This window comes from Aulonocara stuartgranti, assembly GCF_965226115.1.
Source record: "Aulonocara stuartgranti genome assembly, chromosome: 3".
Classification (NCBI taxonomy): Eukaryota; Metazoa; Chordata; class Actinopteri; order Cichliformes; family Cichlidae; genus Aulonocara; species Aulonocara stuartgranti.
The window spans coordinates 74,372,914-74,396,076 of NC_138941.1; the positions used below are offsets into that span (position 1 = coordinate 74,372,914).

The following is a 23,163-nucleotide window of genomic DNA, read 5'->3' on the forward strand; positions in this document are numbered from 1 at the left end:
ATCACAGCTCACCTACAGTCTCACTCTCTCTTTGTTTGCAGCTCCTGTGTGACTTTAGCTCCACCTGGTGGTCAGAGGCAGACACTCTCATCCAGATTTAAATAACTTTATTGGTATTCCTTCACAGAGAGCGGTAGGAGGGGTTAAACAGGAAGACTTTGTGATCCAGCTGGTCGTCATGGTAACGGTCACACAGTTTCAGTCAGGTGATTAGTGGAGTCAAATTGAAAGGATTTATGGGATAATAATGTTAAACAGGTGATGATCTAACAAAGAAAAACGCTTCAATAATGAATCACAGTGTTTATTTTACACATTATTTCACATTTTTAACATAAATGTTGTGTATTTACTCACAGTGTTTATTTCAAAGGGTAATTTTTGTTATTATTTTTTATTCTCATTAAAGAACAGCATAATTTGGATTTTTCTGATCAGAGTGAAACTGAAATAATAAACTGAGCTTGGGTCAAAAAGCTCCAGCAGAGTGGAAACATCAGGAAACTCGACTGGTTTGATTATGAATGTTTGAATTATGCAGTGAAAATTAATACTGATTATTTCAGTGTTTAAAAGACCAACTCTGATTATAAACTGTGGGTAATAAACACCAACGATGAGCTTTACTATTGATTTTATTTTTACATATTTACAGCAGTTTGTGTCTGTTACTGACTTTGACTCTGAGCCTGATCAGCAGGTTTACATAAATATGTAAGTCACACAGAGCCCATGTGAAGCAGGTCTGATTCATAGGAATAAACACCTGGTTAAATCTTCTCGATCTTCTTCTCGTGCACCTCTGGCTCATTTTTACCCCAGCTGATATGCTCAGATCTGTCTAGAGCCCAGTCTGACCTCTGACCTCAGACTGACAGCAAACATCAACGTCTGCTTCAAACTGACTTGAATTTGTTGTGTCAGCTGATGGAGCTGATCTGTCCTCCTGCCAGCACACACTGGTGGATCTGCAACATGAGCTCTACTCCCAGCATCAGACGGAGAACCTTCAGTGACACAGGAAACAGTCTCCACCCTCCAGATTCAGCAGATTTACCTCCATCTTTATCAACGCCACATGAATGAAAACCAAGTTCCAGCAGCTTCACAGGACACTGAGGAACATAAAGGGACTTCCAGTCAAACATCAGCCACACTGAAGCCGGTGCACACCTGGTGTTTCTGATTTTTACAGCCTGAATCACACAGCTTCACATCCACCCATCAGGAGACCAAAGACCTGTCGGCTACCTGGTTAAAGTTCACATGTTGGTGTTGTGTTCATGTTGTAACCTCCACTGAGTCACATTAATCTTACTGTGTTCACTTTAATTGAGATGGAAAGTATACTCGTTTCCTTCAAGATGTTCCAGATGTGAGGAGGTCCTGACTCCTGAGAGGTCCCGTCTCCTCAGGTTGAGCACCACTGAGTTAAATGACTTCTCTATCTAAACACACACAGGAGGGAGCAGCAGCTACATTCATAAAATACACATTTCCAATTTCACAATAAATATACTCATAAATATATTTTCAGTACAGAGTACTCAGGAGCAGGCTTTTATTTTGAAATACAAATAGCGCTTATTGAGATACGGAAGCCTGTGTATGCCAAAAAACAAAGCCTAAAAGAAGAACTCTGGATTAAATAAAAATACTTTTATTATATATATTTACCTGGAGTGAGAAGTTTGAAGCATGATTGTGTTTTTTACACTAATTTTAAATTTAGTTTACTTGTGCCTTTATTTCATAAATGTCCTAATATCATAAAACATAAGGATGTAGATCACAGCGGGGCTTAATATGTGATGATAAAAATTATAGTAATATATAAAAATAAAACTCTACGTTCATGTGATATTTGTGATTGTTTACAAAATAAAACCAAGTTATTATTTCCTAACTAGAAAAAAGTTTGTGCTTCTGTTTGTACGGACACACGTTTTATTGTTATACATATTTATGTGTTTCACAGTTTCATAAAATCTAGATTTTTATTTCTGCAGCTCCTCACAAACATTGTTTAATTAAGGAACTTCCATAAATCCCTACATGATTAACTAGGAAACAAACATATTTACATTTTAATGGTTTTACCATAAAAGTTTCCTTTGATACCAGCTTCAAACCTTCTCGTTATTTTTCTCTGTTTTTAACTGTTTTCGTGTCACAGTTTATCCATCTGAATATTTTACTGTATTAATGAAGATGTGAAGATTAATACAAGAATAAATATTTCTGATTATCTACAGTCTGAACTCTTCCTCATCTTCATCTTCTCGCCTCCTTCTTCACATTTCTTGGCTTGTTGCCCAGCAACGCGTCCATCTCGGCGATGAGGGGCGGAGTCAGCTGAGACAGCACCTGAGGGACAGAACAGGAAGTGGTTAGTGGCTACCAATCACAGGCCTCAGACTGGACCTCTGACTGGTTGTTTCCTGTTATTGTCGCATTTTTTGTCTTTAACAGCTGATTTTTTATTTAAAATGTGAACTTCCTGTCATATTTCTGTCTTTGCTGTAGTTTTAGCTGTTGTTTATTATTCTGCGTTTATTCAGAAACTGTAAACTTCAGTCAGCCATCTCGTCATAATAAACAAATATATATTTGTTTATTCCAGACTGAGGCTAAATCTGCATTAGTTCCCTCAGATGTTGCCCCGCTGTTTGCAGATCTTGAAGATCTCAGAAACGTCCCAGAAGCTGTAACGTGTACTCGGGGTTAAAGGTCAAAGGTGAAGGTTCAGTGCCACGTTGTTACCCTGACAGAGCCGAGGTTCTCCAGCAGCTGTTCTGTGTTGGAGACGCCGAGCAGCACCGAGCTGACGCCTTCACTGCGGAGACACCAGGCTGGCAAACACACAGAGACATCAGTTAATATCACACACACACACACACACACACACACACACACACACACACACACACACACACACACACACACACTTGTGGTGCTGTAAGATTACCAATGGCCAGCTGAGCAGCCGTGCAGTTCAGCCTGTCAGCCAGCAGGTGGAGCTCTTTGATTTTGCTGAGCTGCTTCTTCCCCTCATCGCTGCAGAGGCGCTCCTTCAGCCAAGCATAGCCCTGCACACACACACACACACACACACACACACACACGTATTGATCAGCAGGGTAACAGATGGCCTCATTGTGCTGCTCCGAGCTCAGATTGATGGTGTTTGTGCTGCTTGTACCTTCATGGCGGCTCTGGAGCTCTCAGGGACGCCCTCGTTGTATTTGCCCGTCAGCAGGCCGCAAGCTAACGGGGACCAGGTCATGGCTCCGACACCTGACAGACACACAGACCTCATGTTGGAGCACTTTTGTTAAACGGGTCTAAATTTAGAGGCGGACCTGAACAGCTGCTGTCCCCACAGACCTCGGCTGGGTCTCAGCGTCCAGTTAAAGACACAGAGCAACATTTCATCATCGCACCAGCCTGAGAGCTCATCAGTGACAGCTACTGACAGAACAACAGACACACAACCGCTGATCGCACAGCTGTACTCTGTCAAAGTGACCTGTGAGCAACAGTAAACATTCCCACACAACCCACAGCTCCCACAGCTCCCACTACAGTGTTTAACGCAGGTCAGCCTTCTACCTGGCCGATGAGATCAAAGAGATGAGATTAAAGCCGGTTCATGGTCAGTGTGTGACCAGGGCCACAGCTAAAGAGGTGGCCAGGGGTGGTTCCGGCCCCTCTGAGAAACGTCCTGTCACATAAATGTAACCACAGCTGGAAGTTAGTGGAAGCTGGACGAGGTAAAAGCAGCCAGACGAGCCTCGAGCTGACAGCTTTCACCAGGGTGATGTTTTGAAATTGGCAGTAAAACCACCGTCATCATTCACTTGTCAGCTCATGAGCTCCGAAACCCTCCTTCCTGATTCTAATGAGACCAAATTTCCAAACTGAACATGATTTTTTTTATTTAGTAAGGCCTGGAGACCAGAAACACATCAGGGACAAGTTTACAGAGCCCCCTGCTGGTCATAAAGAGGAATGCATATTTAATGCACTCTAGCACTGACTCGTGTTTCAGACCTGCACACTGCAGCTGTCTGCTACTCAAAGGGTTGATGGTTTGAGTCCAGCTCCTCCAGTCTGCTGCAGCTCAGACTGCTCCTTGTTTACATTGATGATGCAGGACGTGGTTCATAAGGCCGAGCAGACATGTCCTGTAACTGTGCGATCATCACAGTTCTGTGTTCGGCTTTCTATAAGAACCCTCAGACACTGATGAGATAACTGAGAAACCGTGTGTGTGTGTGTGTGTGTGTGTGTGTGTGTGTGTGTACCGATCTTGTGGTAGAGTTCGGGCAGGTGCAGCTCCACTTTGTCTCTCTGGAAGTAGTGATACTCGGCCTGCTCGCACACCGGAGGGATCAGGTTAAACTGCCGCGCAATGGAGTACGCCTCCTGGTGGACACACAGGTGAGACACACTCGGGTGTTTCGTTAATGAATCTGTCCTTAGATAGAAGCTCATCTCTGTCTATATCTATTTATTTTAATATACAGTATCAGGAACATAAATGTCAAAGCTCAGAGTAAAGCTGTGCAGGTCCCACAGCTGTGAGTTGTGTTACCATGATCTCCACCACGTTCCAGCGCGACGTCCCCCAGTACATGGCCATGCCCTGCTCGATGACGAAGGTCATGGCTCGAACGATCTCTGCAAAAAGAGAAACCAGTGAGTCCCAGCTGCACACAGACTGAGGCTCTCTGCTCTGCTTCATCCAGAACAGGAAAAATGATGTTTTCATCGTGGTTAGACAGAACGCACTGAGACAGATAACGTTCCATTTCAAACTTTTACATTTGTCTGCTGCAGAGAAAGTTTCATTCACTAAACGTGATGAGCTGTAGCTTTCAGTTACTGAAAACTTTAAATACTGTTGTATTTTGTCTCCATGTGGAGCTACTTTGTTCACGTGTTTGTGCACGTGTGCTTGTGCACGTGTGCTTGTGCACGCTGACCCTCCATCGGCGCGTTCACGTCCGTTCTGTTGGCGAAAACGATGTCCACATAGTCCAGCTGTAACCTGGAGAGCGAGCCACGCAGACCTGCAACACACACGCAGATGGCCATTCTCAGCATGCCGCCATGATTCAATCAAATAATGAAATCAGTTTTATTTCCAGCCTGAAGGACACAAAGTGCAGCTGTCACTCAGCCCTGCAGCATCTGCGAGTTTGGCCCTCACGGGCCTCCGTATGGCTCACACTGAATCATTTTCTCTCGTGCAGACGCTGAATTTTGTGTTTCTGATCAGCGCTGCACATGAAAGTGATCGGATGCTCTGCTGGTGTAAAAGCTGGAGGTGCGTGGGAAACGTGGTGGGCGCCTCCTCCACCTGCACCGTCAGCAGGGACGCTGTGAGCGTGTGCATCTCTGACAGCTCCACGGAAACCTGCGTCTGCTCTTTCTGTTGTTTCTGCTGTTGTTTTGATGACTGTTTTTGGTGTGAGCTGACGGCAGGAATTATCTCAGACGACCTCGTGAAGGACGCTCGGAGGACTCGGGGGGTTTGAATGACGCTCAGCAGCAGCGCAGCGAAGGCTCGACGTCCTGGATTACTGCTACTTTATCCAGACTTAAAAGATCAGCACAGGAAGATTCTGCTGCTGGCACATCTGTGAGGAGCGATTCAAACACAGCCAGTGTAGTCCAACATAAAGAACCGGACCCTGTGAAGGTCCAGCAGTTTGTCTTTGTGGTCTGACCCTATCAATCAGCTGTGGTGTTACATCATCACCAACGTGCCAGCTAAGCTGTAACACTCAGAATGTTTGTGCGCTCACAAATCCTCAAAGTGCTGCAGAAAACAGACGAGCTGCACTTTCTGCTCAAACAGGATGAAGCTGCTGTGTTCAGCTGCTCCCTTACAGACAGTCGTGCACACGTGTGACCGGGATCAAACCTGCAATCCTCTGATTGTGAGGTGAATGTTTAAACCATGAAGACACGAAGCCTCCGAATACTTCTTTCACTTCTGTCGTGTATACCAGCTGTTTTACAGGTGTAACATTTTAACAGATGGGCCCCTGGAGAAAGCTCCACCTCCTTTCTGCAGCCACTGTAGCTCCGCCCACAAATGTACCAACTGTTATGTGAAGGTTGAGGATGTTTGTGTCCTTTGGAAAACCTCCAGAGAACGTTAGGACTTCCTGCTTTTACAGGACGAATCATAAAAGCAGAGCTGCTGCTAGATTAGTCTGACGCCTGGACCAGGCTTTACATCAGCGGCACGAGCGGTGCGTTTACTGTCCTGCTGCTCCAGCAGATGAATAAATAACTGGAGGTTTCCACGAGGCCGCGAGTGTCTGTGAGCAGCTGCTGCAGAGACGTTCATCAAAGATGAGAGTTTGTCAGCATCACGGCGACTTCCTGCCACGCTCTCAGGGGTAAATTTAGCACTTAGCATTTCAGAGAGTGATTTAAGTGAACTGAGCTGTTAGCAGCTTTCAGTGGGACGGATGATTGATGCTGCTCAGTGTGTGTGTGTGTGTGAATGTGTGTAACTCCTAATCCTGTCTCGGTGTGACTGAGCCTCTTAAAGCCTCGACGACCTCCAGCAGCTGACAGAGGACACTGACTGACCGCTGACAGTAATTAGTCTCTGACTTTTCACCGCTCCGCCTCGCTCCGCCTCCTCACATGCGACTCTGAGCTGCAGAGTATCCGAGTAAATGTACTCGAGTTTTTCAGCGTGCTGTGTTTGTGTGACAGATGCTCCTCCACACCATTCAGAGCTGTGTATGAACTATGTGCAGAGGATTCTGGGTAATGTAGGAGAAGTGTGCAAATGGTGTGGAGGGTATTTACAATGTGTTTGAAGGGGGTTTACCTTCAATGATGTGTTTCCGCGACAACCCTCGCTCCGTCTCTGCCCTGTAAACAAACGAACAGTGACGTCACGGTGATGTCACGGTGATGACCTCACAGAAGAACTGAAACGTTAAACACGCCACAGTCACGTGACTTTAACACTGAGTAATCTCATGCAGTCGACAGGTTCTGTGCACAGTGCAGAGAGGACACTGTTACTGTCACTAATCTCTTCTTCTCTCTTCAGCTGCTCCTTTAGGGGGAGCTACAGCAGCCCGCCTGCCTACACCTCCTCCGACCTCAGGGTCCTCTGTTACACCGACCGTCTGCATGTCCTCCACAAAGCTCCCCTCGGCTGCAGCAGGTCTCACCTCCATCTTTAAATCGTTAATTCTTTCACTCTTGCTGCTTCCTTCTGTCACACTCCAGTGCATGGAGAGGCGCTCCGACACTTGTCTCCGCCTACTCCACCCTGTCGTGTCTCTCTTCTTCACCTTCTTCTTGCCCTGACCCCTAGTAGACTCCCCCACCTTCACTCCCCCTGTTCCTGCACCTTCCTCCACCCGTCTCCCTCTCATTCACACACACGTATTCCTTGTGTGAATACCTCCACCTCTCCAGGCTCTCCTCCACCTGCTCCCTACTCTCACCACAGGTCTCAGTGTTGCCCACAGAGACTCCTGACAGACCTCATCCATCAGTCTGTCCTCCACCCCTAGAGAAAAGAGTTCAGAGCTGATTCCTGATATAATCCCGCCCCCGCCTTGACCTAAACCAATCATATAGCATGAAGTCCATCTTTCATATACAGTCTGTTGTCAGTGGTCATGAACAGTAAGCTACATCTTTGTTTCCTGAGTCGTTGTGGCTTCAGCTGTTCCAGTTTTCAGTGTTCCCGACCGAGTCTTTGTGCTAGTCATATATTTCACTGACCTATGGTGCAGAAGCACCTGTGACACACACATTCACACAGCTTCAGTCTGATGTATCTGCAGTCAGAGCTGATCTGAGAACAGTGCAGGCACTCGTGATTATAGTAATATGAAAGCATCACTCACTGTCCGCCCCAGTAGAGCTTAGTGGTCACCACATAACTGGACCTCCTGGTGGAGACACACACACACAAGTTATTTCAGTGGTATTGCTGTTGCACCGCCATCAGTCAGTGTGAGAGATGGAGCGCGGTTGGAGGGAGGGGAGGAAACGATGGAGATTAAAATGAGGTGGAGGAGACGGATGGAGGGAAAATCTGCTGAGTCACACATCAACACGTCTTCAAGACAAAACACACGTTATTATTCTGGGAGTTTGGTCCAGCAGCACCTCGCAAACACAGCAGTGTGTGTGTGTGTGTGTGTGTGTGTGTGTGTGTGTGTGTGTGTGTGCGTGTGTGTGTGTGTGTGTGTGTGTGTGTGTGTGCGTGTGTGTGTGCGTGTGTGTGTGTGCGTGCGTGTGCGTGTGTGTGTGTGTGTGCGTGTGTGTGTGTGTGTGTGTGTGCGTGTGCATGTGTGTGTGTGTGTGTGTGTGTGTGCGTGTGTGTGTGTGTGTGTGTGTGTGTGTGTGTGTTAATGTGAGTCATGCTGAACTTTTGTGTTTACATTAGCTGGACGCTGGTTTTTATGCTAACATGTAATAAGGTTGCTGTAGCAGCTGCTCTGTGCTTCACTGTCAGACACAATGTTTAAATCATTAACCCAACGTTATAAAATATCATATGTTTCACTTATTTATGTTCCAGCACTAAACTGCTCTCAGTTTACTTTAAAAACATGTTCATATACAATATGACATCATAATATAGTCAGTTCTCTCATTTTTGCTGTTAAAGATTTAGTGTTAGAAAAATCACTCACTACAAATTCAAAATTTTAAATAGGATAAAGATTAAAATTAAGCATAAGCTAAAAAAATGAATCAAAAGATCCCTGAAATTAGTATAGACTTAATATCTTCTTTTAAATCAATACAGTTATTTTTAAAAATGTAAGAAATCAAAGAAACAAAAAATATCCCAAGAATATGTTGATACAATTACAATTCAAAGTAAATATTATTAAATTAACTTTTTAAATAATTCTTATTGTAAAAAATTATGTTAATTGTATTTTTTAAAATAATGAAGAAATAAATAAATGTTTAAATAATGAGATAAAATGCGAAATAACATCATTTCCATTCATTACACGTTATTTCCAAACCTAAAAAAATCTAAAAAATCTAACAAATTGTAATAAATTTAAATACAAAATTTATATCCCAGAAAAATGATGAAGTGAATACACAATAAAATAAATCAAATCAAATCAAAATATTTAAGAGACACTAAAAAAAATGTAAAAACAGGACTAAACAGAAAATAAAGGATAACGCCAGCATATAAACACAGATTTAGTTCTTTAGGTAAAATATTAATTCACCAGTTTTAAAGCCAGAATCTCTCAATCCCAAACATTGTTGATATAAATGAAATGATTTCATTTCATTTAATGATTTTTCTTGGTTTCTCACAGGCTAACAGTGACCAGCTGGTTTACCTCCATCCTTTCTTCTTCAGGATGTTTCCCAGAGTCGTCTCCGCCCTGAAACACAAACTCACACAATCAAAGATTTACATCCAGATTTCAGACAATCTTATAAATGTAAGACATTTAACCTTATGATAATTCATCTTTTGTGTATGAGCTGAATCACTCCATCAAAGAAACTCTGATGAGAGAAGAACTTGGAGGGTTTATTCTAAATAGAATCTGAGGCCGGGATGCTGTTCAGAGTTTACATGTATGTTTCATGTCTCTGAGAGCAGAGGCAGAGGGGGTTTTTGTTTTTTAACGTGCACTCTGCGACGCCCCCCGGCGACCTCCACTGTGTCCATGCAGCCGCCCTGCAGCAGTCTATACATCCTTTCTTATGGACTAATTAAGGCTGCGGTGCAGCGAGGTGGACGGGAACCAGCTGAGATCAGACGAGCAGACAGTCGGTACTGTACCTCCCCGAGGCGTAAACCTCCGCTGTGTCGAACAAATTCACTCCGCTGTCGTACGCCACCGTCATCACGCTCTCTGCCATCTACACACACACACATTAATACAAGCACAGATCTGCAGAAGTGGTTATGTAATATGTGTTCATGCATTTAGCACACACACACACACACCCCTACATTACTAACAGTGGACCGTCTGTCTGCACTGACCAAGTGAGGACCTCGTTTCTTTGGAAATATAACTTAAATCTATTTTTTAATGTAATTTCAAACTAAAATGAAACCTGACAAACAGCTTTTTGATTTTTCCTTCAAAACTTTCCAAGCAGGAACTTTGATTTCCTGTCTCTGGAGCCTCGGTCGCCTTCAGTGGAGCCAAAAATGGACATGAAAGGATGTGAAGCAGTTGTTAAAGACATTCTTATAAAAGTACAGCTGCTTTAACTATATTATTTTTAACATTTAAACATGCTGACGTGACTCAAATATTCCCAAAATAATCACAGACGCTTCATCATTGAATAAATTAATTGTTGCATATAATACACCTCTGACAATAATAGATATATGAAGAGTACAGCTGAACTTTAAATGGCAGCAAAAGGGTCAAACCTAGAAGAGCCACGTTAAAAGTATATACTGACTTCAAATAAATTCACTAGACATCCTGTAGCTTGGTTTTAACTGAACCCTTTTGGTTTGCAGGTCCTCCGTTGGTGAGTGGCAGTAGCCAGGTCCACATTTGTGTAGGTAAACAAACACACCAACACTTCGTACCTCGTCAGAGATCTGAGAACCAAATGTCACCCATGTTCCTGTGAAGACAGAAAAAAGTAACACTGACTGTGTGTGCTGGATATATGGAAATGTGCTTACAGTGTGTGTCTGCTGCAGCTCTCACCCAGTCCTAAGCAGGACACCCTCAGCCCAGATTTCCCAAGATTCCTGCAAAACAACCAAATCAGCAGGTCCACTGATGGATCATTACACCAGCAGGAAGTCAGACTAACCCTCCTGTTATATTAACAAATAAATTCATTTATTTATGCATCATTTAAAGGCACAATTAGAACATCGTTTGCAGACTGTAAATGCTGTTTTATAGAACTACATGGATCTGTTTTCCACACACATGCGCATCATTGTAGTTTGTGTCTCCAGATTCATATTACACAGTCATGGTTCAGTTTTTGCTAAATAAATGATGACACGGTGTAATATGTCATGTGTTCATCTGAGGCTGTGTTTAGGTCAGAGTGTTTAATTTATGTCCTGATACGTAAACATTTAGAACTTAAAAAGGTTTAATTTCTTTTATACTTCACTGCACTGATCAGTGTTCATGGTTCCAGTTTGACTGATGTTTCGATCAAGTTTAATGCTTATTTTTAATGGTTTAACAATCGATTTGTTCTTATTGCTGCTGCTGTTGTTCTTCATTGAGTTTCACATCCTGTGGACTCAAATTCCACTTTCTTGGTCTTCAGTTTGTTGCAGCAGTTCTTGTTCTGCTCTGCAGCCTCAAAGAGCTCAGCACAGAGACACTTGAACCAGAAATCCACTTTAGCAGGAACAAAGACTTCTATCATCACCGGTAAGATAGCGGAGCTGGGATGGCCACAGGGTGAGTCTCTGAGGAGCACCACAGCAGCGACCTCATGGGCCTGCTGGCTGGAAACGTGAGATGGCTGGTGATTGCTTATTAATGTTCAAAATAAGTTCATGGAGACTCCTCAGTATTCTTTCTTTTTTTTTAAAATCAGCCCATTTTACAAGCACTCTTTAAATGACCGTAGCTCAGTTAGCATTTGTGCCAGAGAGATTTAAATGGTTTCAGAAAGAAGAGAAGACAAGCTTTACGGGTATATTTGATCTAGAGCAGCGGTCTCCAACCTTTTTTGCGCCATGGATGAGTTTAATGCCCGACAATATTTTCACGGACCGGCCTTTAAGGTGTCGCGGATAAATACAACAAAGAAAAACTAGTACCGGTACCGAATAAAAGAAAATTTATTCATAACACACGTGAAAAGACCAAGGAAAACAGAGTAAACGATAAAAACGATAACAAAATAACGCTAAAAATGGATAAAAAACCTGAAAACTATACATTTCACACCTGAGCCTCAACTCTCGTGGCCCGGTACCAAACGACTCACGGACCGGTACCGGACCGAGGCCCGGGGGTTGGGGACCACTGATGTAGAGCATGAAGCCTTCTGAAGGTACTGTCGTCTGAGTACAGGCAGAAGAATCAGCTCTGCCTGCAGTTTACTGTGTGCGCTTCACTTTACTGTAACTCCTCAAAACCACTTTGGGCTAGAATAAGTTGAGCTCCCAGTCAGAAATGGAGTCTGGAAAGTCCCATCAACTCACATTTCCAACTAAGCCAGAACAGCTCCAAGTTAACAATTCAAGATGGCGGCACTAAAGGTCAACAGTACCAAAACTTTAAGGTGTACTTCTACCGTTACATACCTGTGACTCAGTAAGTAAGCAGTGCACTGATCGGACTCTATGAATGTTCTGCACTGATGTTTTTTTAAGTGCAAAACAAATGAGTGTTATCATGTATTGCTGGTGATACCTAAAAAGTCATGTGTTTCCTCGCTTTATCTGGAACACACTAACTCGGGTTTGACATCATTCCCAAGTTCAAACATCCGTGCTCCGATGTATTTAAGTCCACTCAGTCTGTATGATCATTAAAGGGGTAAATGGACTGCATCATTGTCCTGGACAGAGAAAGATGCTAGTTTCAGCTAGGAACAGTCAGGAACAGTCGGGAACAGTCGGGAACAGTCGGGAACAGTCGGGAACAGTCGGGAACAGTTGGGAACAGTCGGGAACAGTCGGGAACAGTTGGGAACAGTCGGGAACAGTCAGGAACAGTTGGGAACAGTCGGGAACAGTCAGGAACAGTCGGGAACAGTCAGGAACAGTCAGGAACAGTTGGGAACAGTCGGGAACAGTCAGGAACAGTCAGGAACAGTCGGGAACAGCAGGTACGGCAGCAGGTAGCTCCGCATGTTTGATTAGGCAGCTTTATGCTGAATCCAACCCCAAAAGGGATTTTGAGATCTTTCACTTACATTAAATACCAACATTAGCTTTGTATGCAGACGGTCAGCGTTGTAGCTTTATCGATGATTTGATCGCGTTAGCGTCTAATTGATTTGTTGCTCTTGTCAGGCTGATACAGTGATGACCACTGTATCAGCCTGACATATAAACCACACGCAGCATCAACAGCCTCCACGTGATTTCATTGGTCATCACCTTGTTAATGTGCTCAGTGGCAATAAAGCAGACTGAGGTCTGCAGCCAGGCTAATGAGGACTGCTGCCGCTGCATTTAGGGAGCAATAGCAGGAAGATTTAAAGTCACTGTTGAAGTCAGCAGCAGTGCATGATGGGAGCTGTGGTCATCAGTCAGCATGATTTAAAGCTTTATGTCGAAACCAATCAACTTATCGGAGAGTGTGATTACAGCAGTGCCTTTAATTTAAGCAAACTCGCTGTACATTCATCAACATGAGTGTGAGGTCAGAGGTCACAGAGCTGAGGCTGATTAACGCTGTGCAGATGGTACAGAACATACATGAGGGAGGGAGCGCATGTTTCATGTCAGGATAAAAAATACCACAAACAGCAGCTTCAGACAGCGCTGCTAAAAATACCCCCAACAGCAGCAGCAGCTGACCAATCAGCTGTGTTTTTACTGACATTTACAGTTTTCACACATCAAACACAGCCAGACACAAACATCCAAACATCAGCCGGCCGCTTTAGAAACACCTCCACCAGTCTGAAAACCAGCGACACGCTTCAGTGATCGAACAGAAAGAGACTCAATTAAAGTCTGACACGTAAACTGACTCGAGTAATTCAAGTCTGCAACACTCATTCACATCCAAGACCGAGGCGCTTGTGTTCGAGATCAAACAAAGGCTCACATCCAAGTGGAATAAGTACAAATCCATGACATTTACCTCTAAGTCTGAGGCAAGAAAACAAGATTCACATGCAAGTTACCAAGTCTTACACCAGCTCATTGAGGTTTCAACAATCGAATTCAAAGTCGAGTCTGAAATCATCAATGATGACTCAAATATGAGTCCAAGCTGAAAACATATTCATGTTAGTGTCCAAGTTAAAGTTAAGTCTAGGAACATGTCTGAGCTGAAAACATCCAAATTCACATTAAAATTCAAGGTCAATCCAGCAGTTTTTAAAAACTACACTTCAAGTATTTCATTGAGTTATTTTACAGGAGTAAAGCCTAAAGTTAAGGACACATCCAAGCAACAATAATTACAACCCAAGTCCTGATTAAAGTCAGCAGTTTAAAAAACGCAGTCTGAGACCAAATTACTGGACAGAAGCTGTTTACAATGTGCACATCAGATAGATTACATTAAAGTACAAGTCAGGTTAAATAGATAATAATTGATATATATACATATTAGAGTCCAAGTTCGTTCCACCGTCTTCAAACAAGTCAGCACACAGTAAGAGTTTATCATGCAGTTCAAAGGCATTATTTCCAAGTCTGGGTCAAGTCTAAAATCAATTACAGTCAAGTGAATCATGCATGTAGTCCAAGTCCACAACCAAAGCGTGATTTAGACTTCTGCAGGAAATCTATACTGTAACTTGTGATGTAAGTGGAAACCTCTTTTAACCCAGTGCTCTAACCTCACAAATCATCCAGTCATTGCATCGAGTCTGCGTTTAGCCGCATTCTCGGGAGGCTCACGTCAGGTGACGTGGAAGAATATGGGGCTAAAAGGAGTTTCCAGTTATGGCCTGAGTTTTGTCGTTGATTTCCCGCAGACGCATAATTCAAGCTTGTTTCTCAAATAAAGTCATTTTTCATCTTGAGACAACAGGATTCATACCAGATCCAAGCCACTGGTTTTAAAATGTAGTCTTAGCCCAAGACATGAAACCAAGCAACACTGTCATCAATACTCCTTCATAGCCGGATGTCAATAACGTGCTTCATTGTAAGTCTTGTAAACCATTTCTGTGCCTACGTGTGAGCTCCGGTCTGAGTTCGTCAGTCTTGCTCTGGCTGTGACAGTCCAGGTCCTCAATAATCACGTTTAAGAAAACTGGCAAGTCAAATGTGATTGATATTATATGTTTGATTGAGTCCAAATCATAGACGTTCATGCACACGTCTGAGACATTAAGGCCCAGGTTAGTGTCAGTAGAGTCCGAGTCACTTGTGCTTCAGTCAAAATCAAGTCATTGATGTACGTGAAGTCAGGATCAACAGGTAGAAAGACACGGAGATTCTAAGTCATCGGTTTTAGTACCTGAGACCAAGCTTTCAATGCTAACATGAGAATCATAGTCAGCAATAGTCATGTCAAATAAACATCCAAAGTTTCATGTCCAAATGCAAATCCTGACAAAATCATTAGATGGGACCCTTTTATGTCAGTGATGAAGTCCTGGTGTTAGATTTATGTCCACGTCCACTTTATTCTTGGTCTGGTACAAGCTCTGATCTTCATATGTGAGTCATAATCTGAAAGTCAAACAGACGTCTGAGGTACTCGTGAGTCTGTGCCCAGGTTGGTGTCAGCTCACGGCATGTGCTTCATGTTTATGGTGACTGATGTTAACGCCTGAGTCCAGGTCACAGTCCACGATGAATTCATCAATATTCAATCAGGATCAATTCTGAGCCTCGCTTTGAGTCATCAATATCTGAGAGACGAGTCGCCCTGAGACGCACACTCGTATCAATATCTGGCTTCAGACCATTAATATTTAACCCGACTAATCAGTATTCAGACTACATACATGTCACCTGATCGGCTCTACCAAACGCATCAATCAGCAATATAGAATCAATGCCAGGGAGGGGGCGGATCAATATCTCTGATCGGTTTGCTGTACTAGCTCGTTGTTGCTGGTCCTGACAGAACGACCCCGGGTACACAAACGCACACACACACGTGTATGAAACATGAACCTGAGTCACGCTCTGCACCTGTCGGGTCACATGACCACCTCTTTGTGTCACTCTCACTGCCTCACCTGTACTTCATGTTGCTATAACGCCCGAGGGCCTCCTTCATGTGGGCGTGGCCTAGCAGGGTGTTCCGCTCCGAAGGCTCGGCCCTGACCTTTACCTGGCAGATGGGGGCGCTGCTGGTGTTTGCCGCCGCCCTCCGCTCCTTCAGCTGGTGCTCGCTGGCCCCTCCACCGCCCCCACCTCCTCCCATGTTACATGCTATGGACACCTGCATCCTGATTGCCGCGGTAACGAACCTTATGATTATACAAAGAGTTCTAAAGTCTCAAAGCATGATGAGGAGACCGCCGCTGCCGCCAAGGATGCCAGTCGCTATGGTTACGATGGAAAGAATTCATGAGTGGGATGTCAAGTTTGAGTCCACCCGCTGCGTTTGAGCCAATCAGCCAATCAAAGAGATGCAATCAACTTTCCTTCAGTGTGTCCGTCTGTCGGACACCACCGTCCCACAGCAGGAGCCCCGGGAGCACAAGGAGGAGGAGGAGATGATGAAGAGCGTCCCAACAAAGAAGAAGAAACAGAGACGAGGGAACGCGATGCAGAGATGAACGCAGGAAGAAGAACTGGGCGTCCGTCCGTCCTCTGGACTGTGCCGCTGAGCAGGAGAGGGGGAGAGAGGGAGCCCCTCCCCCGCCTGTCATTATTCAGAGCTGGTTGGCTGCACACTGGCCGAGCGAGCATTCAACAAAGAAAGAGAGAGAGGGAGCGCGAGGGCTGTCACTGTGCAGAGAGCACTGTGATAATTGCTACTGTCAGACAGCATCATGGGAAACATGCTGTTAATGTTAGCGAGCTGGAAGCAGCTGAAGGATCTCACCTACAGCCCCAGCACACCTGAGCCTCCTTCATCTGCATCGCATTTAATGAGAAACATGCAGATTAATGCCTGCAAGAGGCAATCGCGACCTGCAAAGAAAAAGAATTAAAAATGTCCCCTCATACATCAGCTATTAAACCCCGGAGAGCGATTGCTGAACAGCAGATAGACGCAAGCAGGAAAAAGCAAAAAGACAACTGTGAAAAAATAAAAAATGACAGAAAAAACAAACAATAATGGAACAAATTTGACAAAAAACCCCAACAAAAACAGAAACAAGAAGGAGAAAAACATGAAAAGGGAATCAAATTGATGCAAGAAATGAAGAAAAACAACAACAACAACATGACCCCCCAACAAAAACAACCTCTAGGAAAAACAACAGCAAAAAATGTAAAAACTCATAAAGGGTCCTAAAAAGCCAATTAAGTCTAAAAATGATAAAAAAAAAACAAAAATGATTTAAATGCCTCAAAGGCACATACAGTTACATGGAGGGGACTTTTCCAACTACACATGCCCTCAAAGGGTCACAAAGCTAGCACAAGACAACCCGAGAGAAGCAAAAACGGGGGGAAAGCTACTACAAAAGAGAAAACATGGACAAATAAGAAACGTTTCAGATTTTCAGTGAAATTACAAGTCCATAAAAAAAACTACAAACATCATGGCTGCTTGTTTTTGCTGTCACTGATAACAAAACAGCGCCACCTGTGGCCGCAGGAGGAACTACAAGACAAGCTCCTGAAGCTTGGAGGACTCAAATAAACTGAGAGAAGAAGAAGACACATGAACCCTTCTCGTATCCCTGATGAAAGTTGATTTTTGGCATTGGTTTAATTTCTCAGGATGTTTCCTGCACATGACAAGATGATGAAGACCCTCCCCCACTCCTCTTCCTCCATCGGACACACTCGTGTGCGCTCATAAATGCGCTGCAGCAGTGCATTAGATGTGAGTGCAGACTCGGCAGGACGCCCGAGGCCAAAGGTTTGGTGTCACTAATGTGGATTACAAGAGTAGCTGCACACTTAGGCGCTGCCTCCATCTCTTCCTGCTCCATCACAAACACTTCACCACAGAAAAGTGGCTCCACGAACCTCCGAGCGATCAGGAAGTATCATCATCAAACCTTCATCTTTGTCTGCAGGCTCCTCTCAGCAGAGACAGCCCGTCACATACACGCTAACGTTTACTAACGAAGGTTTCTGCCTGCATTCTGTCTGTTCGTCTGTTTGTGTTTTAATAGTAAGAAAAGTAGCTTTTGTTCTGCCATCATCACTCCTACGCAGAATTAGAATTATTAGTATAATTATTATTATTAGTAAATAAATTTCAGTGTTTATTTGAAAAGCCGTGGTTTTTCTCAGTGTTTATTTGAAAAGCCGTGGTTTTTCAGTGTTTATTTTGAAAAGGCGTGTTTTTTCTCGGTGTTTATTTTGAAAAGGCGTGTTTTTTCTCGGTGTTTATTTTGAAAAGCCGTGGTTTTTCTCAGTGTTTATTTTGAAAAACCGTGTTTTTTCTCAGTGTTTATTTTGAAAAGCCGTGTTTTTTCCTCAGTGTTTATTTTGAAAAGCCGTGTTTTTTCTCAGTGTTTATTTGAAAATAGCACATTAATATATTTTTTAAAGCTGATAAATAATTTTAACTAATTCTTCATTCAGAAGTCCTATTTCAAATCTGTCCAATTTAAGTGCTTAAGTCAGGTGTAATGATTATTATTATTTTTTATTATTATCATTATTATTTTTCATGCTATTTTTGTAAAACATTATTTTAATTTTATTGAATCTTTTCGAAAATAACACATCTCTGTTCCCATATTATATATTTTTTAGATTATTACAGGTTTAAGACACGTTTAGACATATTTTTTCTTTTTTATTACAGTGAGCATCCATAGAAAATACAATTCAAAACTGGAAAAACTGACTTCTTTTTCTTCTGTTAGAGGTTTCATTGGAAATCTATCAGCTTAATGCTAAGTGGTCTGATGACTTTCAGTTATTAATAAAAATACATTGATGGAAAAATCAAACCCATTCAGAGCTGCCATTAAAGAAGAGTGTAGTTCTGAGTGATTTGATTTCTGGCCTCTACTGTTTTATTATTATGTAAACATCTGTGTTGGGTGTAGTATTTAGCCAGTGGCACTAACTCTCCAGTGGAGACGTCCCAATGGAAATCTGATGAAACACTGAGCTTATTTTGTTTTTTTAATGAGGTTTACATGGACGTCTGTCACCTGTTCTCTCACTGAGGATCACTCTGTACTGAAACCCAATGATTTTACAGAAGGTTGTCAGACACAGGCAGGACTGTGTTTGGTAATGTAGCGTGACCTCGGTCTGCAGAACAAACTGGTCTGTTCATCGACATATTGATCAGGTATCGGCTCGCGTGCTGCTGCCAGCTGCTCACATATTTACACTGTTTCAGTTTTATATATGATAACATTAGCTGAAGTCAGGGATGATGCAGCGCTCACTCTGAACACACACACACACACCGAGCTGATAAACGACTGGAGCAGAAAGTCTTTAATAACAGAAATGTGACTCAGCAGCTCCAGGAGCCAATCAGAGTGAGCCGAGGAGGACACCACACACCGGTCTGACCAGTAACAGCTGCTCTCCAGGTTAACCAGTTCAGCTATCTTCACATTAAAACCAGCTCATCACTGTAGCCCAGTAAAACCAGTTCAAACTGCCATGTGGTTCAAATTATGTGTTTCAGTGTGCCTGTGCCCTCTGGTGGTTACTCCGTGTTACTGCACCTGTCTTTTATGTCACCTGTATTGCATGTCCCTCTGCTCCATGGTGATGTCACACTCCTTCAGGTAGATCTCAAGGCGTCGCCTCTCCATCAGCCTCCGGGCGGCCTCCAGGATCTGAGATGCCAACACCGACTCATCTTTCTCCTTCACATCCTTCTTCACTTCCGTTTTCTCTGGTTTCCCAGAAATCCCCCTGTTTACTTTGGGCTTCTTGCTGAAACCATAGAGCTCCTCCACTGACAACTTTCCAGCTTTTCCTGCTACGGCTGCTGAGGGTCCAGCGGCTCCTGCGGCTGACGCCCGACCCGCAAACATGGCTGACACTGAAATGATAAAACAGGCCTTAAGTCAGCAATTTAACCCAGGAACCCATTAGCTGTGTGGTATTGTTTCGTTTATTGTTCCAGGCTTTAGATGTATAATTTACAAGTTTGCAAAATGCTGCCTGTGTGTAGCTACAGTGACTGATCCCACAGTCTTACCAGCCTTCCTGCAAATGCGGTCTATCCAAGACACTGTGACAATCAGGGTACAGAAACTTCCAGAACAGAAAGCTAAACGTTTGAGTCTCTGATTTCTGTACTCTGGCACAAGAACATCCTGTCATACAGAAGCTTTTTCAGCAAACTTAAAATGATCGTGCATGTACCTTCTTGACACATAACGATGCAGATGGGTCACACATTTGTAACAAAGGATAAGTACAGCAGCTTTCTAGTTTGAAAAATAATAAAATTACACCTGTATGGATGATGTCCTGCTTCGCTGTAACACAATTTACACATCTGAGCTCCAATGTAGCAGTTTAGACTTTCACGGTTTTCCCTGCTATTCCTGGCTGTTGTTTTAATACCAGCAGAATGTTTTTGTCTTCTGCTCTAGGCTGTGGCTACTCCATAAATGACAGGTCGCTGTCATGAGGTTACCACAAGCCAACAGATGGTGCTGCTGTGGTTCTTGTATTCAGTTTAGGGTCTGGAGTCCCACAGGGCTCCATTCTTGGTCCTCTACAGTTTCATTTCTACATGTTTCTCCTTCATCAGCAAACACACAATCATTTATCAGAGCTGTGTAGATGATGCCAGCAGCAGCTGCCTCAGGATTACAGCGTCACTTCAGATGCTGGAATTATATCAATCTGTAATAGACTCCACATTAGCTGTAGTGCATATACCTGCTTACAGAACTTATTTTTATACTCATGTCTGCCTCAAACTGTAGCTGACCTGACCCTTACAGCTAGATACACTTTCTGCTTTGTCAAACAGTTTTGTTGATCCTCGTCTACTTTTAACAGTCAGTTTAATCCTGATTTGTGCTCTACACACAAACTTCACCTTTAATGATAAAAAGCTAGTTTTACAGCATGTGCATGTCGTACCTGTTTGTCTGGTTCCTGTCGCCCGCAGCGTCCGTCCACCTTCATCTGTCTGTCTGTGTCCCTGCTGCTGCTCTCATATTAATCCCGTTGGCCTGATCCCACCAATCAGAGAGCAGATATCATGTCTGTCTGATTCAAAAAACCAAAAGTCTGAGTACAGATGTTAAACATGGCGTCCTGCCCATCAACCTCATATATCTAGCTCTAATCTCACACACACACACTCACACACACACTTAAGTCTTTTTAAATAGAGAGAGGACAGTGGTAGAGTGAGATAGACAACCTGTCCTGGTTCAGGGAAGGCCCTGAATGCACCACGCAGCAGTGGATTAACCTATTTGTGTTCCTGCGTCCTCTAAACGTTCATAAAGCCGAGGCTTCCTTCACAGCAGCAGCTCGAGTGACGTGTGTCTGATACAACAGTACACACACGGTGGAGGAAACATCTGTAAACATCTGTTGTGCTTTTATCTTCATCTGTGTGTAATCCATCACATCATCTGTCCGAGCGGCAGCAGCCTCCACCTGCTGTCCACAGATTTCATTTTAAACCCTGAGATGCAAACATCTGGCAGAGACGGCACACACACAGAAGTTATAATAGCCCTGTGTTCACTGACACCTGAGGGAAACCCCCATGACCACAGGGTGGGGTTTTACGGCTGCCTTAATATGTCCCCTCCTCTCCTCCACATCGAGAGGAGCTGGTTGAGGTCGTATGAGGAGGCCAGCCGCAGGACATGATGGAAATTATTATCTCTTTATTATTTTTATATACAGATTGTTATATCTCAGACGAGTGAAGGGAAATTGTTTCACCTGCTCACACTGATTTTTCTTGCTCGTTGTGATTCCTGTGACGGTAACACTGATACTTTTTGTTTCGTGAGGTCAAGTTTTGCACGTTTAACAGTGTTTTTTTTCCACATTACAATCCTGGCAAAGGACCGTACCATTTTCAGGGGCAGGGATGTTAACCTGAGTCACAGTAACTGCACACGTTATTTAAAGTGTTGTAAACTCAGACATTTTAGGGTAAATAAATGTTTCTGTGGCTTTAATACTGAACTGCACGTGTCCATATTACTCAGTCACACCTGAATCCTGTGTTTAATCAGCACAGTTTAAGTCCTGTATTTATATTTCGTTTACACAGGTGATCCCACTGACACTCGGTGTCTCAGTTACAACACAGACCTGTTTGACCTCGATCTGCTGACACAGAGGTCATCCAAAGGACTGCGGCTGTGCTGCATGGGTGTGGATAAATCATGGATCCTGACCAGCCTCTGCAGTTTGTAGCTGCTCTAACACACACACGGGAAATCTTTACCAGCTCACAACACCTGCTTGATTTTAGATTTAACATCCAGATTGTATCAGATTGTATTCCTGCCTCGCACAGGAATCCACCGAGTTTGAGAATAAGTAAAGTGTTTTAAATCTTAGTTTATTTTTACAAAGTGAGGACAAGGAGAGGAAATCTTTATAAGTTGAGGACATTTTTAGATTCTTGGACACTTTCCTGTAAAGAAACAAAAGCACAGATTTCTCTGTGAGCACAAAGATCAGTGTTTAAGAACCGTACAGATGTTGGAGAAACACGGACCATTGTATCTGAATACACCAGGGACTTTTGTTTATGAGGACATTTTTAAGTCCCCACTTAAAGGCAGAAATCCCTGTGAAGTGGGGACTTGAAAGATTTTTTCTTGAGGACAGGGTTTAGTCACTGTAGTGAGGACATTTCTACATGTAAGGACATTATGATGGATACAAAACTGCTACATAAACATGTTTCCTAGTCCACACATCTGTCTGCAACTGTCTGTCTGTCTGTACTCGTGACTGTTTGCAAGATGGTCCTCACATGTATGCAAAGACCAACGTGTGTGTTTCCAGCTGTTTGTTGGCAGTATGTTTTTCAGTGGGATTAGAGATTACACTGTGGACACACACACACTCCAATCATGATGATGTCATCACTTCATCTGCGGCTCCGCCTAATTTTTGCCTCTGCTTGTATTACCCACAATGCACTTGAAAAATGATCAAAAGCATCTGATAGAAGCTGTGTGTTTGTCTGATGAGTGAGGCGGTTCAGCAGGTTGTTTCTGATTGATTGACTGATCAGGTCTTCTTTGTCCACAGTCGTGTGTTCAGCAGGTCAGGCGAAGTGTTCAGGTGTTGATGGAGACTCCGGTATCGGAGCTGCTTCCTACAGCTGAAGGACAGCATGTGGAGGGGGCGGGGTCAGCTCAGACTGAATCCAGCTGGTAATCAGTCAGCAGACCTCAGGCCAGTTACATCAC

At 43.5% G+C, this 23,163-nt stretch overlaps 2 protein-coding genes across 3 annotated transcripts in view; one reads left to right on the top strand and one right to left on the bottom strand.

The window, feature by feature from the left end:
* ephb4b (eph receptor B4b) overlaps window positions 1-23,163 on the top strand; it is a 230,111-nt gene that overhangs the window by 160,866 nt on the left and 46,082 nt on the right. The gene's annotated exons all lie outside the window — the stretch shown is intronic.
* On the bottom strand, window positions 618-20,935 carry LOC309703578 (voltage-gated potassium channel subunit beta-3-like). Of its 2 annotated transcripts, XM_082528491.1 has the most exons (15): window positions 20,849-20,935; window positions 19,484-19,790; window positions 10,725-10,768; window positions 10,601-10,638; window positions 9,827-9,906; window positions 9,375-9,419; window positions 7,899-7,943; window positions 6,860-6,903; window positions 4,989-5,075; window positions 4,598-4,683; window positions 4,308-4,428; window positions 3,203-3,297; window positions 2,969-3,089; window positions 2,764-2,852; window positions 618-2,367 (listed from the first exon to the last, which is right to left on the bottom strand). In XM_082528491.1, exons 2-15 carry the CDS (start codon window positions 19,780-19,782, stop codon window positions 2,275-2,277), a joined length of 1,287 nt encoding a protein of 428 aa, XP_082384617.1. In that variant the 5' UTR covers window positions 19,783-19,790; window positions 20,849-20,935; the 3' UTR covers window positions 618-2,274. The 2 variants fall into 2 exon arrangements, with proteins under 2 accessions (XP_082384617.1, XP_082384618.1); XM_082528492.1 differs by lacking the exons at window positions 19,484-19,790; window positions 20,849-20,935 and adding an exon at window positions 15,877-16,446.

Bases quoted from the DNA above. Each gene is read 5' to 3' on its own strand.
- LOC309703578 (XM_082528491.1), bottom strand. From the start codon at position 19,782: ATGTTTGCGGGTCGGGCGTCAGCCGCAGGAGCCGCTGGACCCTCAGCA. The intron at 7,944-9,374 runs GTAAACCAGCTG...TGTCTCCACCAG, and splicing joins CTGAAGAAGAAAGGATGGAG to GAGGTCCAGTTATGTGGTGA. The intron at 3,298-4,307 runs GTACACACACAC...TGTGTCTGTCAG, and splicing joins CGAACTCTACCACAAGATCG to GTGTCGGAGCCATGACCTGG.